This window comes from Apteryx rowi, unplaced genomic scaffold (genome assembly GCF_003343035.1).
Source record: "Apteryx rowi isolate R43461 unplaced genomic scaffold, aptRow1 scaffold_511, whole genome shotgun sequence".
Classification (NCBI taxonomy): domain Eukaryota; kingdom Metazoa; phylum Chordata; class Aves; order Apterygiformes; family Apterygidae; genus Apteryx; species Apteryx rowi.
In genome coordinates this window covers 34,301-52,266 of record NW_020450774.1, presented here as the reverse complement: position 1 = coordinate 52,266, position 17,966 = coordinate 34,301, and the positions used below count along the sequence as shown (strand labels likewise).

General features: G+C 47.0%; 1 protein-coding gene across 2 annotated transcripts in view; it reads left to right on the top strand.

Moving 5' to 3' along the window:
• DTNB (dystrobrevin beta) overlaps positions 1-15,915 on the top strand; it is a 215,193-nt gene extending 199,278 nt beyond the window's left edge. The window contains exons 17-21 of one of the 2 annotated variants that reach the window (XM_026080215.1): positions 377-536; positions 6,660-6,749; positions 9,969-10,022; positions 13,806-13,841; positions 15,605-15,915. In XM_026080215.1, the coding sequence (XP_025936000.1) occupies positions 377-536; positions 6,660-6,749; positions 9,969-10,022; positions 13,806-13,810 (309 nt within the window). In that variant the 3' untranslated portion in view covers positions 13,811-13,841; positions 15,605-15,915. Of the gene's footprint in view, positions 1-376; positions 537-6,659; positions 6,750-9,968; positions 10,023-13,805; positions 13,842-15,604 lie in introns of those variants that run through there. The other variant, XR_003255841.1, reaches the window with a different exon arrangement.
• Positions 15,916-17,966: the final 2,051 nt, after the last annotated feature.

Genomic DNA, 17,966 nt, shown 5'->3' with positions numbered 1-17,966 from the left:
TTTTTCCAAAGTTAAACATTGGTTCCTGAACTAATCCAAATTGGTATGGGTCCCTCGAATCTCCCTGCAGGCGTGCGTAAACCGGACGCTTGGAGGGAGGCCGAGCAGGGCTGTGCTTGCCCRGCGTGGTGGAGGAGGCACCTTCACCGTCTCCGTGCCGCCTTGTAGCTCTGGGGGTTTTCGTAGTGTTGCCTGAGGGAAAGGTCGCCAGATGCAGTGGTTGAGCRTACATTCGCATTACTCAGCTTGTGAATATTTTGGTTAAGTGTCTTTCCTTACTTTTTTTTTTTTTTTTTAACAGAATTATTTTTAGATGTTGACCCAAAAAATACAAAGTTAAAAATTTGGAAACTGTGTCTCGTTATTTCCCGTCCAGGCTCAAGCAGCAGGCTCTGCGCACTCCTCGCCCACCCACGGAGCGAGCGGCCCGATGCCCATGCCYGTCAGATCCACCTCGGCTGGCTCCACCCCGACGCACGTCCCCCAGGACTCCCTCGCGGGTGTCGGGGGAGATGTGCAGGAGGCTTTCGCGCAAGGTGAGCATCATGCAAAGCAGGACCACAGCTGGTGTTAATACTGCCATTATGATGTGTGACACAAATGTAGCTCACAGATTTGGAAACAATAATTAATGAAACACTTTCTTGCGTTCTAGACCAAATGGATTGGGGGCATATTTTTAATCTTTACAACTTAATGGAATTATTTCTGTGATCATGATCTTCCCTCCAAGGAGGGGATTTTCCCATCTCGCAAAGTTATGCCTGCAAGTAATGTAACAGTTATACGTTAAAAACTGATTGTATTTAAAAATCATGTAGTTGAGCTTTACATCACTGTGCAGTGAGTTGCAAGAGGATAATTAGAGACCAATCGGAATGTGACCCAAAGATTAAGCAAAAAGGCAGGAGAAGAAGGAAAAAGTGCTAAATATAAGAAGTGGAGTAGAGAAGGGACAGGGGGAAAGCCATAATGAAGAAACAGAAGAGAAAATTTAAAGAAATGGAGCAGTGACACATCCTCTCTGGAGGTCCTTTGGGGACATCAGGGTGCTCTCAGAGGACGCAGAGGCCAAGGTGTCCGATCGGACCCCTCTCTGTCCGGTGCGTGCTGGCGGATGCTGCCGTGCCTTCAACACCAAGGGCACATAAGAGCATGGACACCCATTTTCCCTTGGAGACTTTCCCTCGCTCTCGGCTACAGGTCAGAACTTCTTGTTATTTCCTTTGCACTTTTTCTATATGTTACTCCCCTTTGCATTTGAGAAAAGAACAAAAACAAAAAACAAAAAAAACCCTCTTTTTTGCCTAATCTTATTGTTGCCAACTGCTCTGTAAATAGACATTATCAGTACTGGATAATCGGGTAGTTTTAGCCATGCTCCTCTCTGTACACTTTGTCCTCTGTTTCTTTGGTAAAATCCATATGGCTGGGCTCATGGAGTGCGTTTTGCCAGGGTAAGCTGTCCATTTTTGTATAATACAGCTGATAGTGCTTTGGAGAAAATCAGGGCAGCAGTTGACATGCATATTTTTAGTCCCCAACTTCTGTAGGTAGTGTGAGTTTATACTTAGCTGCTGCTTTAAAAAAAAAAAAAAAAAGTTTTACAGGCACCTTTTTAAAAAGAGCTAACTTGTACATGTCAAGGCCATTTTTGGCTCAAAAAGTGCTTGAAGACAACCAGAGGAAATGGAAACTCGTTCAACCCGATACAGACCACAACCTCCTCCTCAGATATTGAAGAGGAGGAAGAATGGAGGTTTGATTCTCCGGGAGTGTTTGAAGAAGACAAGCAAAGACTTGGCTGTCAGGCTGATGTCAGGAGACTTGGCAAATAAGAGCTTTTTACCTTCAGGGAGCCATTTCACTACAAAGGGAGGTGGAAATTAGTTATTCTTCACTCCTACCTACTTCAACTGCGTTCATACTGAAAGAAGTCATTCTCAGTAAGAATGCGTGCCCATGTTCTTTTTTTTCTCAGGAGTGGTGTCACTCAGGTTTTGTGCACTCTTTTCCTCTCTTTTGCCCATTTTGGTCCAGAACTCTAAATCTTTAGTACTCCAGAAGCAGCCTGGGGTGGAGAGCTCTGAGGGAAACATCTCCAGGATCTGGCCTCCCTGGGAACCGCTGACAAACACGGAGGTTGTTTCTGAATTACTGGGGCACAAGAGACTCTGGTGCAGTCTCAGCTTAGGGACGAACATCCACCTGGGGAGGCATGTAGCAAATTTATTTTACCTTTCTGAGTAGCAACGCCTGCCTGTAACCCTTTGGACTTCTAACGCTATAGCATGGCCTGGTTGTTAACTGAAGTCCTCAGTCCCAGTTATTTTCAAATAGACCTTCCCCAGCCACATTTCTTGAGGTGGACATCCGCTCGCATTTTATATTTCACTTACCGGCAATAAAGGAAGGAAAGGCAGAAAATCCATTGTTTCCCTGGTGCACTGCTATCACAGAACCGCAGGTAGCGTTATCTCAGGAGCATGTTTCTTGCTGGGCAGGGAGGATCATGTCAGATGCCTTTGTCAGATGAATGGTCTTCTTCTCAAAACAAAGAAACCGTGAAGATAAACTTCATGGAACTGACGATACATCTGGAAAGCAAACACATTTGAAATAACAATTTGCATTTATCAGCTGCTGATTGGAAAATGAGCTGCTGCCAGAAGAAGGTAAGGAAAGAGACTACAAAATGGTAGCAGAGGAGCAGAAAGTAGCTAGGAATACTTTTAATTAGCATTTGAGTCTAGAGGGTTACAGCAAGCACTKCACGCCCTCAGCACACTCCGTAAAATTAAAGGCTCTGTTACTTGTTTTCCAAAATTTCAGTCAATGAGCAGGTGAGYTGATGAAGGAAGTCCAGTCTGAAAACACTGAGTATCCACAACCCCTCTGTGAGTAGGATGTGTCTTTTTCCAATCCCATCGGTAGGAACAAGCTCCTCATCCCTCTAAACACTTCCAGAAACGAGAGCAGAAGCAGGCATTTCCAGAGAGGCAAGATGCCAAATACCAGAGGCACAGCACTCCATCTGTTGCTGTGGGTGGTCCAGTCGCCTCCTCTTCATCTCTGCAGCGGGTTTGATGGTACAGCCGAGAGCTCTCAACTGATTTCTTTGGCAGCTGCCTTTCCTTCCCCCTTTGCAGATTGGCTTTCTTTTTTCCAGGCTGCATGAAGTGGAACAGCAGTGCAATGAGTCCCACAAGTTACTGAGAAAATCTGTTCTGTCTGGTTCATCCTTTTCCCCTTTCCTTTTTTTAATGGGGAGAGTACAAAGAGATGAAAAGATCTCCTTCCTGCAGCTAAGAGTAACGAACACATGATTGTAGTAGTACGTTAACTGACATGCTTGGTTTTTTATTTTACAGTGTTGCTTTGGCATCGAAATTTGTTCTTTATTCATCTGCTTTTCCCTTCAGAGACACAGGCAAAAGCCACAACAAAGCAACGTTCTCTCTGCATGGTTTGTAGTCAGAATTGCCTTCCTCAGACCCCTGGCTCTTGTAGGAGCTCATGTAATAATCAAGGATTCATTGATACCTTTTACCTGAATGGCTGGTTCATGGGGGTATGAACTCCATCGGGACCTGTCAATATTGCCTGAAGTGGAAACCTGCTTTTTCTAGGTTTTAAGATCTAACAGCATCTCAGATATGTGTTGCCAGTTATCAGGTGTTGTGTAAAGCTCTTTAGGGCTGGGCTAAGGACTTGTGTAGCACCTCACAACAGCTTGGCGTTGCTAGTGGTGATGACTCTGCAGAGGCAAAAAACCTATAGGCGATGCCTGCAGTACAAAATTCTTGCAAAAAAAGTGGCATTTATTTTATGTTTTTTAACAAAAATATTTAAATTATGTTTGCTGACCTACACACGTCTACTAGATTCTTATAAAATGTCACAATGAGAGAAAAGAGTGAAGATCTCAGCTCTGATCCACTTCTCCGTGTCGAGGTGACCTACTAATGGGTAGGAACATCAGCTTCTTTTATTATTAGGAGCCGACATCTTCTCTTTCCTCCCAGATCACAAGCCTTCTATGAGCTTCCCTGTCAGGGTCAGAAGGAAACTAAACAGATGTAGAGAAGGAAACTTTCAAAGACCCRAATCTCAGTGATCCTGATAATATGGCCTTAAGATAAGATTCCTCCATAGCTGATTTCTTGATCTCCCACTTGGCCACAGGGAGAACACAGTAATGCAATATTAGAAGAATTCTCTCGTGGTATTCCTGGTGAAAAATTCAAATACAGAGGTCACCATCTAATTAGAAAACTAATGCTGCTGTTTATCATCTTAATAGAGAAGAAAGCAGTCCCTCAGGATTTCTGAGATGCGAATACGATCCACCTCTGCCAACAAAAGTGAATGTTCATCTTGTGATAACCGCAATGAGAGCTTATTTCTCTCAGCAACTAGAAAAAATTCTTGCAAGAAAAAATGGTCAGCAGACTTCATAATAGGTTTCCTGGAATGATCCTTCCGGAAAGGCAATCTGCACAATTACTGCGATTTCACATTAATCATGCAAAATCAGGCAAATTCAAGACCAGTGGAGAACACAGGAAACAGGATAAAAATCTCTATGTTTTCACATAATAAAATAATTTGATACCACCAGCCAGGAGGGCTTCCAGAGGCCTCTGCACATCGATGTCCAGACAGGCTCGTTAACGTTACTGCCTCGTTTCGCAGGAGGCGCAGGTTGGAACGTGACGCCCTTTCACTATCAAAAGTACCACCAAGCAGGGCAGTGGCCCTGCTTTACTTTTGCACGCAACGACAGCGTTGAGGACATTGGATGAACGCGTCTCCTTTCAGTCGCGTATCGCCATGGGCGTTTTTGTGGTGTGGAGGCTTCCAGTAAGTCAGTGGTCCCAGACCCGCTGGCCCTCAGTCTGCATTTTTCTCCCRTGAATTGCACAGTGTTTGTGCACGCTTGAGGGTGTCCCATACGTTACTGTCCCGGCGCTGCCGCTGGGCAGTGGCAGCACAACCTGGAGGAAAAAGAAACCTCGCTGGAAAGCATATCAGCTCTGTAATGTGTGCTGACAGTGCTAAAAAAACACCAAAATCTATAGGCAAAACGTAGCAGCAGGCAGTTGCACACCGCCACAGCTAATGACAAAGTTGCGCGGAGGAGAGTAAGAGCCAGCACAGCATTTGGGAGATTAAAGCGGCGTGTCTGGAATGAAAGAGGCATCCGACTTCAAACAGACGTGAACGTGTAATGTACAGTTGTCATTACTGCAGTTGAGTGCAGCTGCAGAATGTCACATGAAATGTCTYCGTTAATTCCACATGTGTTGTCTTCCTGCCCTTGCCGGAGTAAATGACAGGACAGGATCCTAAACAGAGAGATCTTAGAGCGTTGTCGGATACTCGGCATCAAAGCGGCGCTCCCGGAGGCTGCGCCGATTCGGACATCTGGTGCATGTGTCGGCGAGCAGACGGCCTGCAGCCATTTTCTGCGAGGAGCTGGAACGCGGGAGCGGCGAGAGGACGCGCTCACGGCCAGTCCTCAGCTCCGCGCCATCGCTTCCGCAGGCCGAGAACCTGCCGCCGGAGACCTCCTGCTGGGGCAGGAAAGATGAACCGACGCCATCAAAGCCTCCCGATAAAACCGTRACAGCGCCGCGCGGCACAAAAAGGTGCCGGCGAGAGAGGGCTTCGTAAGACCGAGAAGTCACGTCTGTGACATCTGCGGCCGCTGGGGTGCGACCAAATTGGACTGAAAGCAACAGGAGGCTCCGCCATTAGAATATAGCTCGCTCTAATGGCGCGACCGGCACGGGGAGGTCAGGATTGATGGCTAATAACAAGATCGTTATCTTCTCGGAGTCAGCAAGAGGCCCTAAGACTCATCCCAGAAAGGCAACGGCTCCCGCTGGCCTTGCTCATCTCTTTTACGGGCAGCAGCCGGTTTCACATTTCCTTTGCAAATCGGGGGCAGGCGCTATCCCCCGCCGTGCTCGCGCAGCCCTGGCAGATGTTCAGGTTGCYGGTGTGGGGAGCAGGTCCCGCTAGCAGAGGCCTGCAGGGCACGAGTGCCCGGGCCGCTTGCTCTGCTGGAACGAGGTAGGGCGGCGTCACCGCAGGGGCCAGTCGCCCCTCGCTGCGTGGCACGTCGAGGAGGAGAGTTATTTCCTCCAGCGATGCAAGAGCAGAGTGCTCCAAAGGGCTGGAATTCAGTTATCTTTTATTCCTCTCAAACCTCAGCAATGTCTGTTGCAACGGAGAAGCCAGCAGTTGTCATGACTTTGAACGAACGCAAGAGCAGGCACCACAGACAGCATCCAGCGGCTCCTGTCTTGAGGAAGGGGACACCTGGACTCCTTGAGATGATGTCTGTCTCGAGACGACTGCTGTCCTCGTCGAGGAAAAGAGCAGTGTACTGGCGAGTAAGCCAAGCAGTCCGGGCAGCGGAGCAGAACTGCTCTGTTCCAGAGCAAATCGAGCTCCTCCACCAAGCCGAGCTGCCGTTAGAGGAATCTTGCCTTACAGCTGTGGTGCTACTGCCCTCCTCCTTTCCAAGGGAAGTTAATCATATACKGAGGTTGGTGAGGGATGTGTGGTTGATCACCACGGTGCAAGTAGGTTGGGAAAGGGTAGTGCAGCATTTGCTGTACCTACTGCTTCTGTGTCTGCTTTCCTCCCAGGTGCAAGGAGGAACCTCCGCAATGATCTTCTGGTAGCAGCTGATTCAATCACAAACACAATGTCTTCTCTGGTGAAGGAACTGCATTCAGGTAACAGTTAATTTAACAGCGTATACRTGCGGCAAAAAAAGGAGAGCTTAAAGCCACAAGTTGGAGATTTATCTTCAGGAGTTTTTTTTATAAAAACTGTATTTAAAACTAAATTATGCCAGATTATATGTTCATTTTTTTTTCAATGATAAAATGAAAGATAATTTTTATAGCTAACATTATTGAGGACTCCAAATTCCATCTAAATAGGGTGTCCATTGATTTTATCACTGGTAGTTAAGGTAATATCCTGCAGATAGAAACCTGGCTGGTATCACTGTTGATGATTCATGAAGCAGACTAAAGTCAAGCTCACTCGCTCCTGCTCATACTGATTTGTGCATATATAATAGTACTAAAAAGCTTTTCCAGGGTAGCGTGCAGGYATGTCTTGGACACTTACTAGACAGAAGTGCCACTTTTACAGTCATATTTCTGAAAATCAGATCTCCTTAACAACAAAAGCTTAGAAGTTAGAAGTCAGGGTAGATTTTTGAGTACGTGTATGCAAACTGTTGCTTAATGACTGCAATATTTTAACAGCAGGTGAGACTGCTCTAAAACGAATCCCCATTAGATGCTGTAATCACAAATATATAGCACAATGTACATGAGTTCAATTTCAACAACAGATTAAATAGCAACATGAAAAAAAAGGTAATTATACCCTTCATGCATTTTTACCATGCCAGTGAAAGCAAACACACTGATACAGTAGCTTATGCTCTAGTCCAGGGAYACATCCTGCAACTCTCGAGCTTTGTCAGTGATGAAATATATGATTATTTAGTATTCCAGCAGCTTGTTCWTGGGCCTCCTGCTTTAAGAAAGAAGTCAAGCATTCTGCATTCAGATTGAAACTCACAGTTTYTATTCCTCACAGACCTGCCAGGCGCCTCCTCCAGCCCCTTTCTGTATCCGGTAGTTGCATCACATAATCCCCTCCATAAACTTATCAAGCTCCATCTTAAAACTAGTTAGAGTTTTTGTTCCCACCACACTTAACAGAGAAGTCATAGTTATAAAGTAGAAACCCTAGTTATAAACCAGGTTGATATTTTACTGCTGAGCAGTAAATTCACCTCGTCTAAATCTTGTGTCTTGGCTGCAAAGGCAGCTGTGAGTTAATAAAGTCTTTCATGTATTACAGCAGGAATCACTAGTGCCATTATAGTTAAAGGGCCTTGTGTTTCTTTAATAAATCACCATGTTCCAAGACCCACAGTTCTGCTCCCTTTAGGCTGAAACACAGTGAACAAACTCTCTGCCCAAAACAGATGTCTGCCGTAAGTTATTTTTTGCTTTTAATAGAAGAGCAGATTTACGCTGGTATAGCTGAGCTCAGTGTCTGGTCCAGGGTGCCTTGTGGCAGAGTCGAAATGTCAGCTAGAACTTCCRCTCTCCTGCTCTCTTCTGAAACCCCTAAGAGTTTGGTTAATGCAAAAAAAGCAGGTTTGCACTATTGACAGTCATTTCAGTCTTGTCAGGTGTTGTGCAATGTAGTTATGGTTCACCAGGGAGGGAAGATAGATAAATTTAATTACAGTCTCCTAATTGATGATATGCAGATGCTAAAGAAGTATCCCTGAAATCATTTCATTTGTATAAATGAGGAAAAGTATGAGTTATACTCAGCTGATGAGAGTCAGTGGGATTTGGCATGTACTGTCCAGGAGCTGAACTGTGAGATGATACACCTCCTCCAGCCCCAGGTCCCACCAGTTATAGCTGCAGGCATTGTGTTTTGAGCATTTTGCGAGACGCCGTTGTATGCGCTACCCACGCCTCCTGTTTGCCTCTCAGTACCTTTGTATGAACTCAGAAAGCAGATCACGCTGCAAGGAAACGCTGCTTCAGGGTATATCTGACAGAAGGTTACCTATTTCTGTACACAATATGGGCTTCTCRTAGATGGTTTGATCATCCCCTGATCTGCCTTCTCCTGTGCTGGTAGTCGTCACGCTCTTGGTGCTGACTAGGTGCTGGATAGGAAACACTGATACCATTTTTACCCAAAAGGAGCTTAAAAAGATACATACTTCTGACGTCTGAGGACCAAGCGTGATGCTTCTGAAGGTGGCTGAGCCCTTGCCCTACAAAGCTRCTCCTGAACAGGAGGCAAGTTGTGGGCCCAAACTGAGAAGCCCCTTCTCTTCTTATTAAAAGCGAGTTAAGTTTTGTCTTCTGCGCTCACATTAAGGACTCATCGGTAGCCACCAGTGAGTATGCAGAAGTACTGTGAGTCCCATATGAATCATTGGTCCTGTTATCAAAGCAACAAAGAAGACAAATGTTTATATGACTCCCTAGTCAAGATCCCCTTTGATCAGAGTGATTCAAAATACCTACATTTTTCAAATTGTGCCTTTTATTACAGGGTTTTCTCCCTTTCTTTACTCTCGGCAGCATGTGAAAGAGGCAGAAGTGATATCACTGCTCATAATGACCATTACCTGTTTACACAGGTCTCATTGAAATGTTGCACAGAGAGATATGACCCACCACCTATGGAAGAATGTGACCTTCTGCTCCCACTCGCTGCTACATAAATATGAGCCTTGCCATAAACTCTCTTAATCTTAACTGGAGTTAAATATAATGAACCACCAGCTCTCAGACATAAAATGAGAGTCTGTCTCTCAGGGCACAGCCTGTTATTAGTTATATAGCTTTGCCCCAGCTGCTTTTGTGAGCATTGGTGTCACTGAACACCCTGAATGGGTAAACTCTACAATTTCAGGAGGGAACCTCCAGGATTTTCACCTTGGATCACCATAAACCATGTTCATTTTTCTTTCCTAGAACTGACCTTGGGTTTTAAGCCTTGACTTCCTTTCCACTGTGTGTGTTGTGTAGTTCTTTGTTTCTTACAGTGCTAAAATAGGAGTGCACAAGGGACTTTGGTCCCACGAGTACCTGGGCCAGATACAGCTTTATTGGACAATGCAGAAGCTGCTTCCAGCTAGCACTTTGCAACCTCTACTCATCCGATCAGGATGAGGTGGGGACTGTTTTACCACCAGAAGTGAATAGACACTGTGCCCATGGAAAGGCTGATGACACTTCCATCCAAGTTCTGCTTGGGAGCCTGCTCTCCATCCCCTCCAGCATCAGCTATGCCTGAAAAGCCACTTCTTCCTTGCCACAGAAAAGTTCCCTACATATCTATCCTCTCACCTCCTTGTCTCATGCTTTTTCTTTTTTTTTTTTTTTTTGAAGCAGAGGAAGAAGATGAAGAAGAAACAGAAAAAATGCAGAATGGGAAGGACCGAGGTAAAAGGACAAATTATGGTGTCTGAACTGTAAAGCATTTTCTGATCTGTTCCTCTGTAAGAGATCCATTTGCATTCACAAGGTCTCCATTCAGAGTCCCAAGAGAGGGCTTTTAGTGCAAGTGATTCCGGGTTGAGACAGCCTAATGTTACTGCTGTTGCTGTTACGCCACCTGCAGACACTCAACAGGTTTGTCTTTCTGCTCCGGTCATTGCCATGTTTCAGGATTGCTCTCTCCACATCTGCCATGGTTTGCGATGACGTCATTGCAACAGTTTCTACAGTCTGTGTATTCAGATTTAGAGAATGGTTTTTGTTTAACAAAGGCCACGCACAGATATTTGAAATGTGTTACAAGAGGACGAGTTTGAGTGCTGCAAGAAATCCAGTTCAAACAAATGGAGTAATATATTAGAGAAAACAAAATGTAGGCTGGTTGCCAGTAAAGTCACTGAACAGCTGTCATCTGATGAACCACTGCCTTGTGTGACCGTGGGCTGAACACRTAAACCTGATTGGACAAAAGTTCAAAATTACTCTGTTGAGGCTAATCCTGTGTAGGCAATGTGATCAGCTCAACGGGCTTTCGCAGGAGGTCTCTTTCATCTCTGATATGCCTGGATTTCGGGTCTAGATACTAATCCTCCCCAGAGCACTTCTTTCTTTGGTGTGAATGAATAAACAACATGTGCTAGCACAGTTACTCACAGCACTGGAAGTGATCATCACAGGCGTGGAGCGTAGCCCTCAGCTTTGCAAACAACTGTGCGGTGCGTGCTTGAGTTGGAAGGGTCCGTAGGATATCTGTTCCTCATGTCGCACACCCGCTTCCCGGTGTTCTCCTTGAGAAAAGACCTTGCCCAAACTAAAGAGGACAGCAAAGTCCTTAACAATCTCTGTCAGCCTAATCTGGGGAGAAAATTCCCTCCTGACCCCAAATCTGGCAGTCAGCTTATTGCTGAGATTGAGAGAGCCACCACCGAGCCCCAAGAGTACTCCCATCAGAAGGAAAACCTTAGCAGACAGTGATAGGGACTGCTGGAGTTTGCTGCCTCATCTTTCATTTTTTAAGTGAGAGGAACTCTATTGCCTTACGTGCTCTCGATAGYTTCCATGCAGATTTGTCCAAATACCACATTTCTTCTAGTCAGGAAAGTAAATCATTAAATGTTTTAGCTCAGTCTTTATTCTAGATGTGACACTGATTTGCTTAGAGATCTCTGCTTTTGTTTTCTGCGTTTTAAACCAAAGCTGGAGAAAGAGACTTGGATAGGGACAAACTAGCCCAAGCATTTGTCTTACTTGAGCCAGATCTAATTTCAGCATAGGCAAACTTGAACGTTTTATTCTTTTTTTGTTCTACGCACATTTTTCTTCTGGCTAACATGAAGGAAAGGGGCTCACATTTCATACTAAAAGAGCTTGTTTTCCAGAGTTTTCCTGTCCAGTAAGCCCTGTGAAGCATTCAGGTGTTTGGGACTGCTCTATTTCCTGATGGTTTTTCCATCAGTATTAGAAACGATAAGTTTATACAGAGAAGTGCAATAAGTTTGACCTCAGCTAAAACAACAGTTTTCAAAGCAGTATCACATTGGCTTTAAATCATAGAATTCTCTTTGTCCTGGAACATTCCTCATATGTTAAATAGTTTGGATTCTTAGTAGATGACGCTTCTGCTTTTTCCAAATGTGTATTGTATCCTGCATGGGAAATAAGGAAGGGGGCAGTTTGAGGAGTTGAAACACGATGTATGCTAGAAGACACCCAGTAAGACAAATTCTGCTCTGTTACTCATTGCAGCAGCCTTGGAATCAGTGGCAATGGAGACGCATAACCAAAAGCAGAACTTGCCCCAGTAGCTTTCATGTGGAATGTAAATATTATCGCTGCCAGAGATTAAGTGATTTGTTAATGCCACAGAGTTGGTTAGATGAAAATCTAGCAGAAAAATCAAGGAATGATCAACATATACACTACAGTCCTCCTGTGGGGTTCAGACCCTTGAGAATGCTATGAAAATGCTGGAAGCTCCTCTAGAAACCAAAGCACATGCGGGAATGAGGAGTCGGTGTCTGGGTTCAGCGTCAAGCTCTGCCCCAGCCCGATGATACCACCCCGGTGAACGCTCTCGCGCTCTGCCCCGGTTATTCCTGACACCTGCAGCAGCAGCACAGCGAGCGGCCGCAGCCGCTGCAGCTATGCATGCTTTGGGCAGCAGTGCCAAGCGCTCGTGATTGATGAGCTCGAGCTGCCCTGATTTTGCACGTTGTGCAGTGACCGCGTTTGTGTCCCCGTCTCAGAAGGGCTCTGCCTTGCTGYGGCGCACGCCCGTTACTTCTGCCCCTCTCCAGAACGGACGTGGAGAACAGTTAAGTCCTCTCTGTTGAAGTATCAGCCCTGCCTTTTTCTCGGTGTGATATTGCTATAGTTGCTGGGTCCCCCATGCCAGACGTTAGCGACCTGCTTCGACACCACCCCTTCACGTAGCCCGTATATTTCAAAACTTCTGCATGAGCRTAAAGAACAAGGGAGACGCGGGTCCTCACGGAGACTTACCCGTATGATGTGTTTCCTAAGGGCAGCAGGACCCGTTGGCTTGCACACAAGTTTCTCCACAAAGTTATTTCAGAGGTCTCTGTGTCCCAATTAATCCACCTCACAGGTTTCTTCCTCCAAACTCCCATTACCTCTGGGGAGGCTTATGTTCATACAGTCGATACAGCAATGACATTATACTACTTTAATAGGATGAAATCATTCAGGAAGACTCCAAATTGGCTGTGTCTTCCGTGATTACGATTACAAATTAGGCAGTATCTTAAGAGAAGTTGTCTACTCGGGTTTTCAGGCCCAGAAGAGCACAGAGGAGCTGACAAAGCTCCATCCATCTAGTCGCAGCAGGCATCACCCCATTGCAGTTCTGCCAGCCACCGCTGCCTGTTTGGGTTACCCCAAATCTGGAAAATGAATACAGGGATCCTTGTTCACACATATGCCAGACATTACTCCTTAGTCAAGGATACCACTTGGATAGGGTCAATGGTGTCCTGGGCTTCATTGGGATGCCAGCAGGTGGAGGGAGGTGATCCTGCCCCTCTCCTCAGCCCRGGTGAGGCCACATCTGGGGTGCTGGGTCCAGTGCTGGGCTCCCCAGTACAAGAGAAACATAGAGCTACTGGAGCATCTCTCATACGAGGAGAGAGCTGGGACTGCTCAGCCTGGAGAAGAGAAGGCTCAGGGGGATCTTACCAATGTGTATAAATATCTGAGGGGAGGGAGCAAAGAAGACGTAGCCAGACTCTCTCAGTGGTGCCCAGTAAAAAGACAAGAAGCAATGAGCGCAAACTGAAATACAGGAAATTCCATTTAAACATAAGAAAAAAACTTTTTTATGGTGAGGGTGGTCAAGCACTGGAACAAGTTGCCCAGAGAGCTTTTGGAGTCTCCATCCTTGGAGATATTCAAAACCCGACTGGACATGATCCAGGGCAACCTGCTCTGGTTGACTCTGCCTTGAGCAGGGGGGGTTGGACTAGATAAGAGGTTCCTTCCCACCTCAACTATTCTATGGTCCTGTGACCACATATGGAAAGGAACTCTTTCTTAATCTACCTTGTATCTCTAGGACTTGAGATTTATCCAAATGCTTGTAAAGCCGTTTGCAGCACTGAAAAGAGAGGTACTCATTAGAGCAATAAGAGATGGCGGGGGGGGGTAGATTTTTGATTTTACAAGAAATAAAATTACCTACTTCATAAATGTTTCTTTTCCCCTATATTGCAGGTTAGATAGAAGACCACAGACTGTACAGTAGTTCAAGTAAGTGTGGATATCTTTTTTCAGCACATTTACAGTAGCCCTACTCTGTACCTGTTGCTGTAATGCATATGACCGAGTGCCTGGTAGCCTGCCACCGGTGTCCTTTCTATTTGTGTGCAAGATGAGGGACATTCCCTGCCCATCACTTGCTCCATAACCYTTCAAAATAGTGTTGAGTTTTTCTTATTAAGACCCAATTCTGCTATTGCAGTCAGTGGAAACCCATCATTCACTTCAGTGAGAACGGTATTACCAGTGTTATCTCTCATTTTATGAGTGTTACTTTTATACTGAGAGGCCTCAGCCAGGAAATAGGACCCTATTGTGATGGACACTATCCAGATGTACTAAAAATACAATCTCTACCCTTAAAGAGCCTGCAGCTTGAGTTATAATAAGGCACAACAGGTGGGTAGACAGACAGGTGGATGGAGAGCRGGAGGCAGTGTTAGCAGAGACGGCGCGAGCCCTCGGGTGACAAAGCCTCCGAAGAACCYGAGTAAGATCCCTATCTTCCCCATGAGAAAGGCTTGGACGAGGGCACCGGGTCGGATTTCCACGCTCTGATCCGCTCGCACGATATTTGTCTTGGCCACAATGATGATCTTTCACCATTTCCGACGGGACCAGGGAGGGTTCGTGCGGTCGAACATAGCCTAGGCGCACGCTTAATTAGCCAGAAGGGGAGTGGGAAGGAGGTGACAGGTAACCTTTCTTCCTAGGTCTTTTTCTATTACGCTTGAAGTCTGTAGATTGGTTAGTTGCAGACACTGGACAGGAGAAACAAGACTTTCCTCTTTAAATTACCCATTCGGACTCAGCCCAAATTGATAGTGGGCCAGGTTCATTAGCTGTGATCTATGTAAAACACAATTTTCCRTGATTAAAAACGGCACAGTCGTCCTCTAAAGGTAATCTGCAAAGGAGAAAAGCAGGGCTTTTGCCCTTTCTGCCTCCCTGCCGCTTTACTGATGGACAGAGATAACCTGAAAGCGGTTTGGGAGTTTTTCTAATAGTTTTTACATACGAAATTCAAGTCTTGCCCCGGCTGGGAAACAATCTGGTAACTCAAGAAGGAGTAAAATTATCCCATTAGAGACAAAGTTAGCGCCGGAGAGCAGTTTATACCGGCTACATGTGGCTTTCTGCTAACATCCCTTTAGCGCTAATGGCCAGATAACAGCTTGGAGAGAAGGAGGTCTTTGACAGCGTTCGCCCCGAGCCGCTGATTTAAAGATCAGAAGCTCAATGTTCTCTGAAAAGTCCGGCAGCGCCTCCAACACAGCCGAGGGCTGGAACCGATGAGCGCTAAATTGGAGACAACTGAAAAAATAAGAGAGGGAAACTTCTTTACCCTCCGGAAAGAATCGAAAAAGGCATGTCTGTGACGGAAAGCCCCTTTCGGATCACCTCGGAGGGCGGGCAGCGCTTCTCCTCGGAGCCCTTCGCGTTCCCGCGCGCGCCGGCGTGCCTGCCCCGCTTTTCTCCCTTGCAAATTACCTTCGGCGGACGACTGCGCTGCGTCCTCCCGAACCTCGCTGCTGAGCCGGGCTCCGGCCGGCTGCTCCGGCCACCTCCGGCGTTGCACGGTGCCGGCGCCGGGCAGAGCTCGCCCTCGGTGGATTGGCACCGCAGCACGGAGCCCGGCGCCGGCCGGCGGGTTCAGGAGGTTCCCGCGCGGCAGGTCCCAGCTGCGCGGGGGCGCGGGCTCGTCTCCGGGAGCCCCCAAAGCGTTGCTCACCGCCCCGCGTGTGTGCTTCCAGCGGCGCAGGCACGGAGGGTTCCGCAGGGAGCTTATGTTCACAAAAACGTCTCCAAAACGTCTCCACGTCCTTCGGAAGAGGCACGTTTCCGCCGATCCATTCGCCATCGCGCAGCTGCGACAGATCGCAACCACCTGCTGATAGAAGCGGCCTGCTCGTCGCCAGCCGGAGGGCTTTCTCTGGGGGCGGTTGCCTCTTAGGTCATTGCATGTACTATTTTCCTAAATGTGTTCACTAACGGTAATCAGACAGTGCCCCATCCAACTCAGCAATTTATGGGAGGTTAAAAAAAAGAAAACAGGAAAGAGAATACTCCCAACTCGTGTCAAGTGTACTGATCTTTTTTTTTTTTTCTCTCTTTCCTACCAAATGGTGTCATAATCCCATCACACGCTGGTTATTTCCTCTTGACTTCTGACCCTGGGTATGCATGAAAAAAACGGATTTAGAACCTTTTGCGTTTTCTTGCGTGCAACGCGAAGGGCGTTATGAGCRCAGATCCTTCAAAACGAACGCACCACCTAAAAATACCACGCTGTCTATTAATGTTTGGTTGCCATAGTGTTTGATGTTGCATGTCATTCTGAGAGTAAATGACAGGGCATGTCAAGGGTAGAGCAATGCATAACAAGAGGAGGAGCAACTGTAACCACGGGCCGTAAACCCTGGATGAACGCCTCCTGGGGATTCCTGCCTCCATACTTTTCTTTAGACTGTTAAAAAATTTTCCCTTTTCAAGCAGGGAATTCAGGGACGACCACTGCTAGGTTTAGATTAGCATCTGTGCATTAATTTTCAGGAGCGATGTTCGGTTTTGTTTAAAATTAAGAGAAATAACAGAAGTTGTATAGTCTGAGGTTAGAAGCTCACCACTGACTGAATCCGTGCTAAGCTCTAGTTTTATAGCTACTTAGAAAACATTGTAATCAGTTCCAATCACTAGTGACTTTTTTTTTTTCTTGGTGCTTAGGAATGTTATTTTTAGTGGAAGAAGCTGAGTGCCCTAATGCATCTATAAATATTTATCAAGGGTGATGAATGGAAAGGAGTGATAAACCCTGAAACCAACTCTCAGCTTTTCTTCCTGTCTGAACCGATATGCTGCATTGGTTCTTGGCGGAAAGTGCTCGTTAGGTACCTACAACCCTTTGGGAGAGAAAAAATAAACATACATGGTGGCCACAGATTTAGTCGAATATAAATATTGTGAATGAGCTGTCAAGAAGGAAAGAAAAGTGATGATAACCTGGTTCAGCGTGTTAGCTTTAGGCTGCCAAACACAGTACACTTGCGGGGACTTGGAAGGTTTCGTGGTCGTCTTTTTGTGCACTTTCAGCTGAATTAGCACCAGAAGTTCCTTTGGTTGTAGCTGTGCAGAATCAAGAGGAACGTGTTTTAGAATGCTTCGAATACRAATGTTTTGCTCATGGCCGTGCTCAGGGACCTGCTAGCGTAGTGAAGAAGGCCGTCGGCAGCTGGAGATGTTGCGTCTGTGCAACCGTTGGGTTCTTTCTCGTGCGGTCGCTGCGCGCCCCCTCCCACTTCCCTCGSTCCCTTCAGCGTGGCCGGAGGAACGGGACCAGCTGAAGAAGCAGCTGAGGAGTTTGCAGGGCACCAGCAGGGTCTCCCAGCACCTGGTGGGGGGGAGACCGTGGGGTTTCCCAGCCGAGTCCCACCAAGCCTGGCCGCAGACCAACAGACATCCTCCAGCGGTTTGACGTCTGTAAACGAAGCCAAAGGTTATTGAGAGTGTCTGTGCAGGAGGAAGTGAGTTTTGAAGTAGAGCAGGATTTGGTGGGCGATAGGAGAGAGCGTGGGCGGTATGTGACGTGGGGAGCTGAAGGTCTTTGCCTCCTTTCATTTCCAGATGAAAGCGCAGAAGGACGGGTGTACCTAGAGGTGCCAGGGCCTGGGTTCCCTGACTGCCCAGAGCCGGGGTCAGCCCTGGAGTGAAGGGATGAATGTGCGTCTTCTAGAGCCACCAGAAAAGCACCTTATGGCACAGACCCCAAGTTCACGGGGAAGCATGGCATTCGCTCCTTCTTTCCGTTATTACTCACCTTGTTACTTTCCCTTCTCGCTTTTGCTACCACCATTTGCCCGGCGCGAGGCAAAAACCTCCTACTGCAAATGTCACCCCTGCCGCTGCGGTGGGGACGGATGCACGTCCCGACCAGGCGAGCGGCTGAGCCCGTGGTCTTGGCTGCGTCTCGAGTAGGTCAGAGAGCGCCGCTTCAACCCGCCGGCCGGCAGCGCGGGGTCCGCCCCGGACCCCCCCCACCTCTGCTGTCCCCCCCTACGGTTGGGCAGTCCGAGGAGGGTGTCCCCCATCCGTGGGGCGATGCAGGTGGGAAGGGGAGCT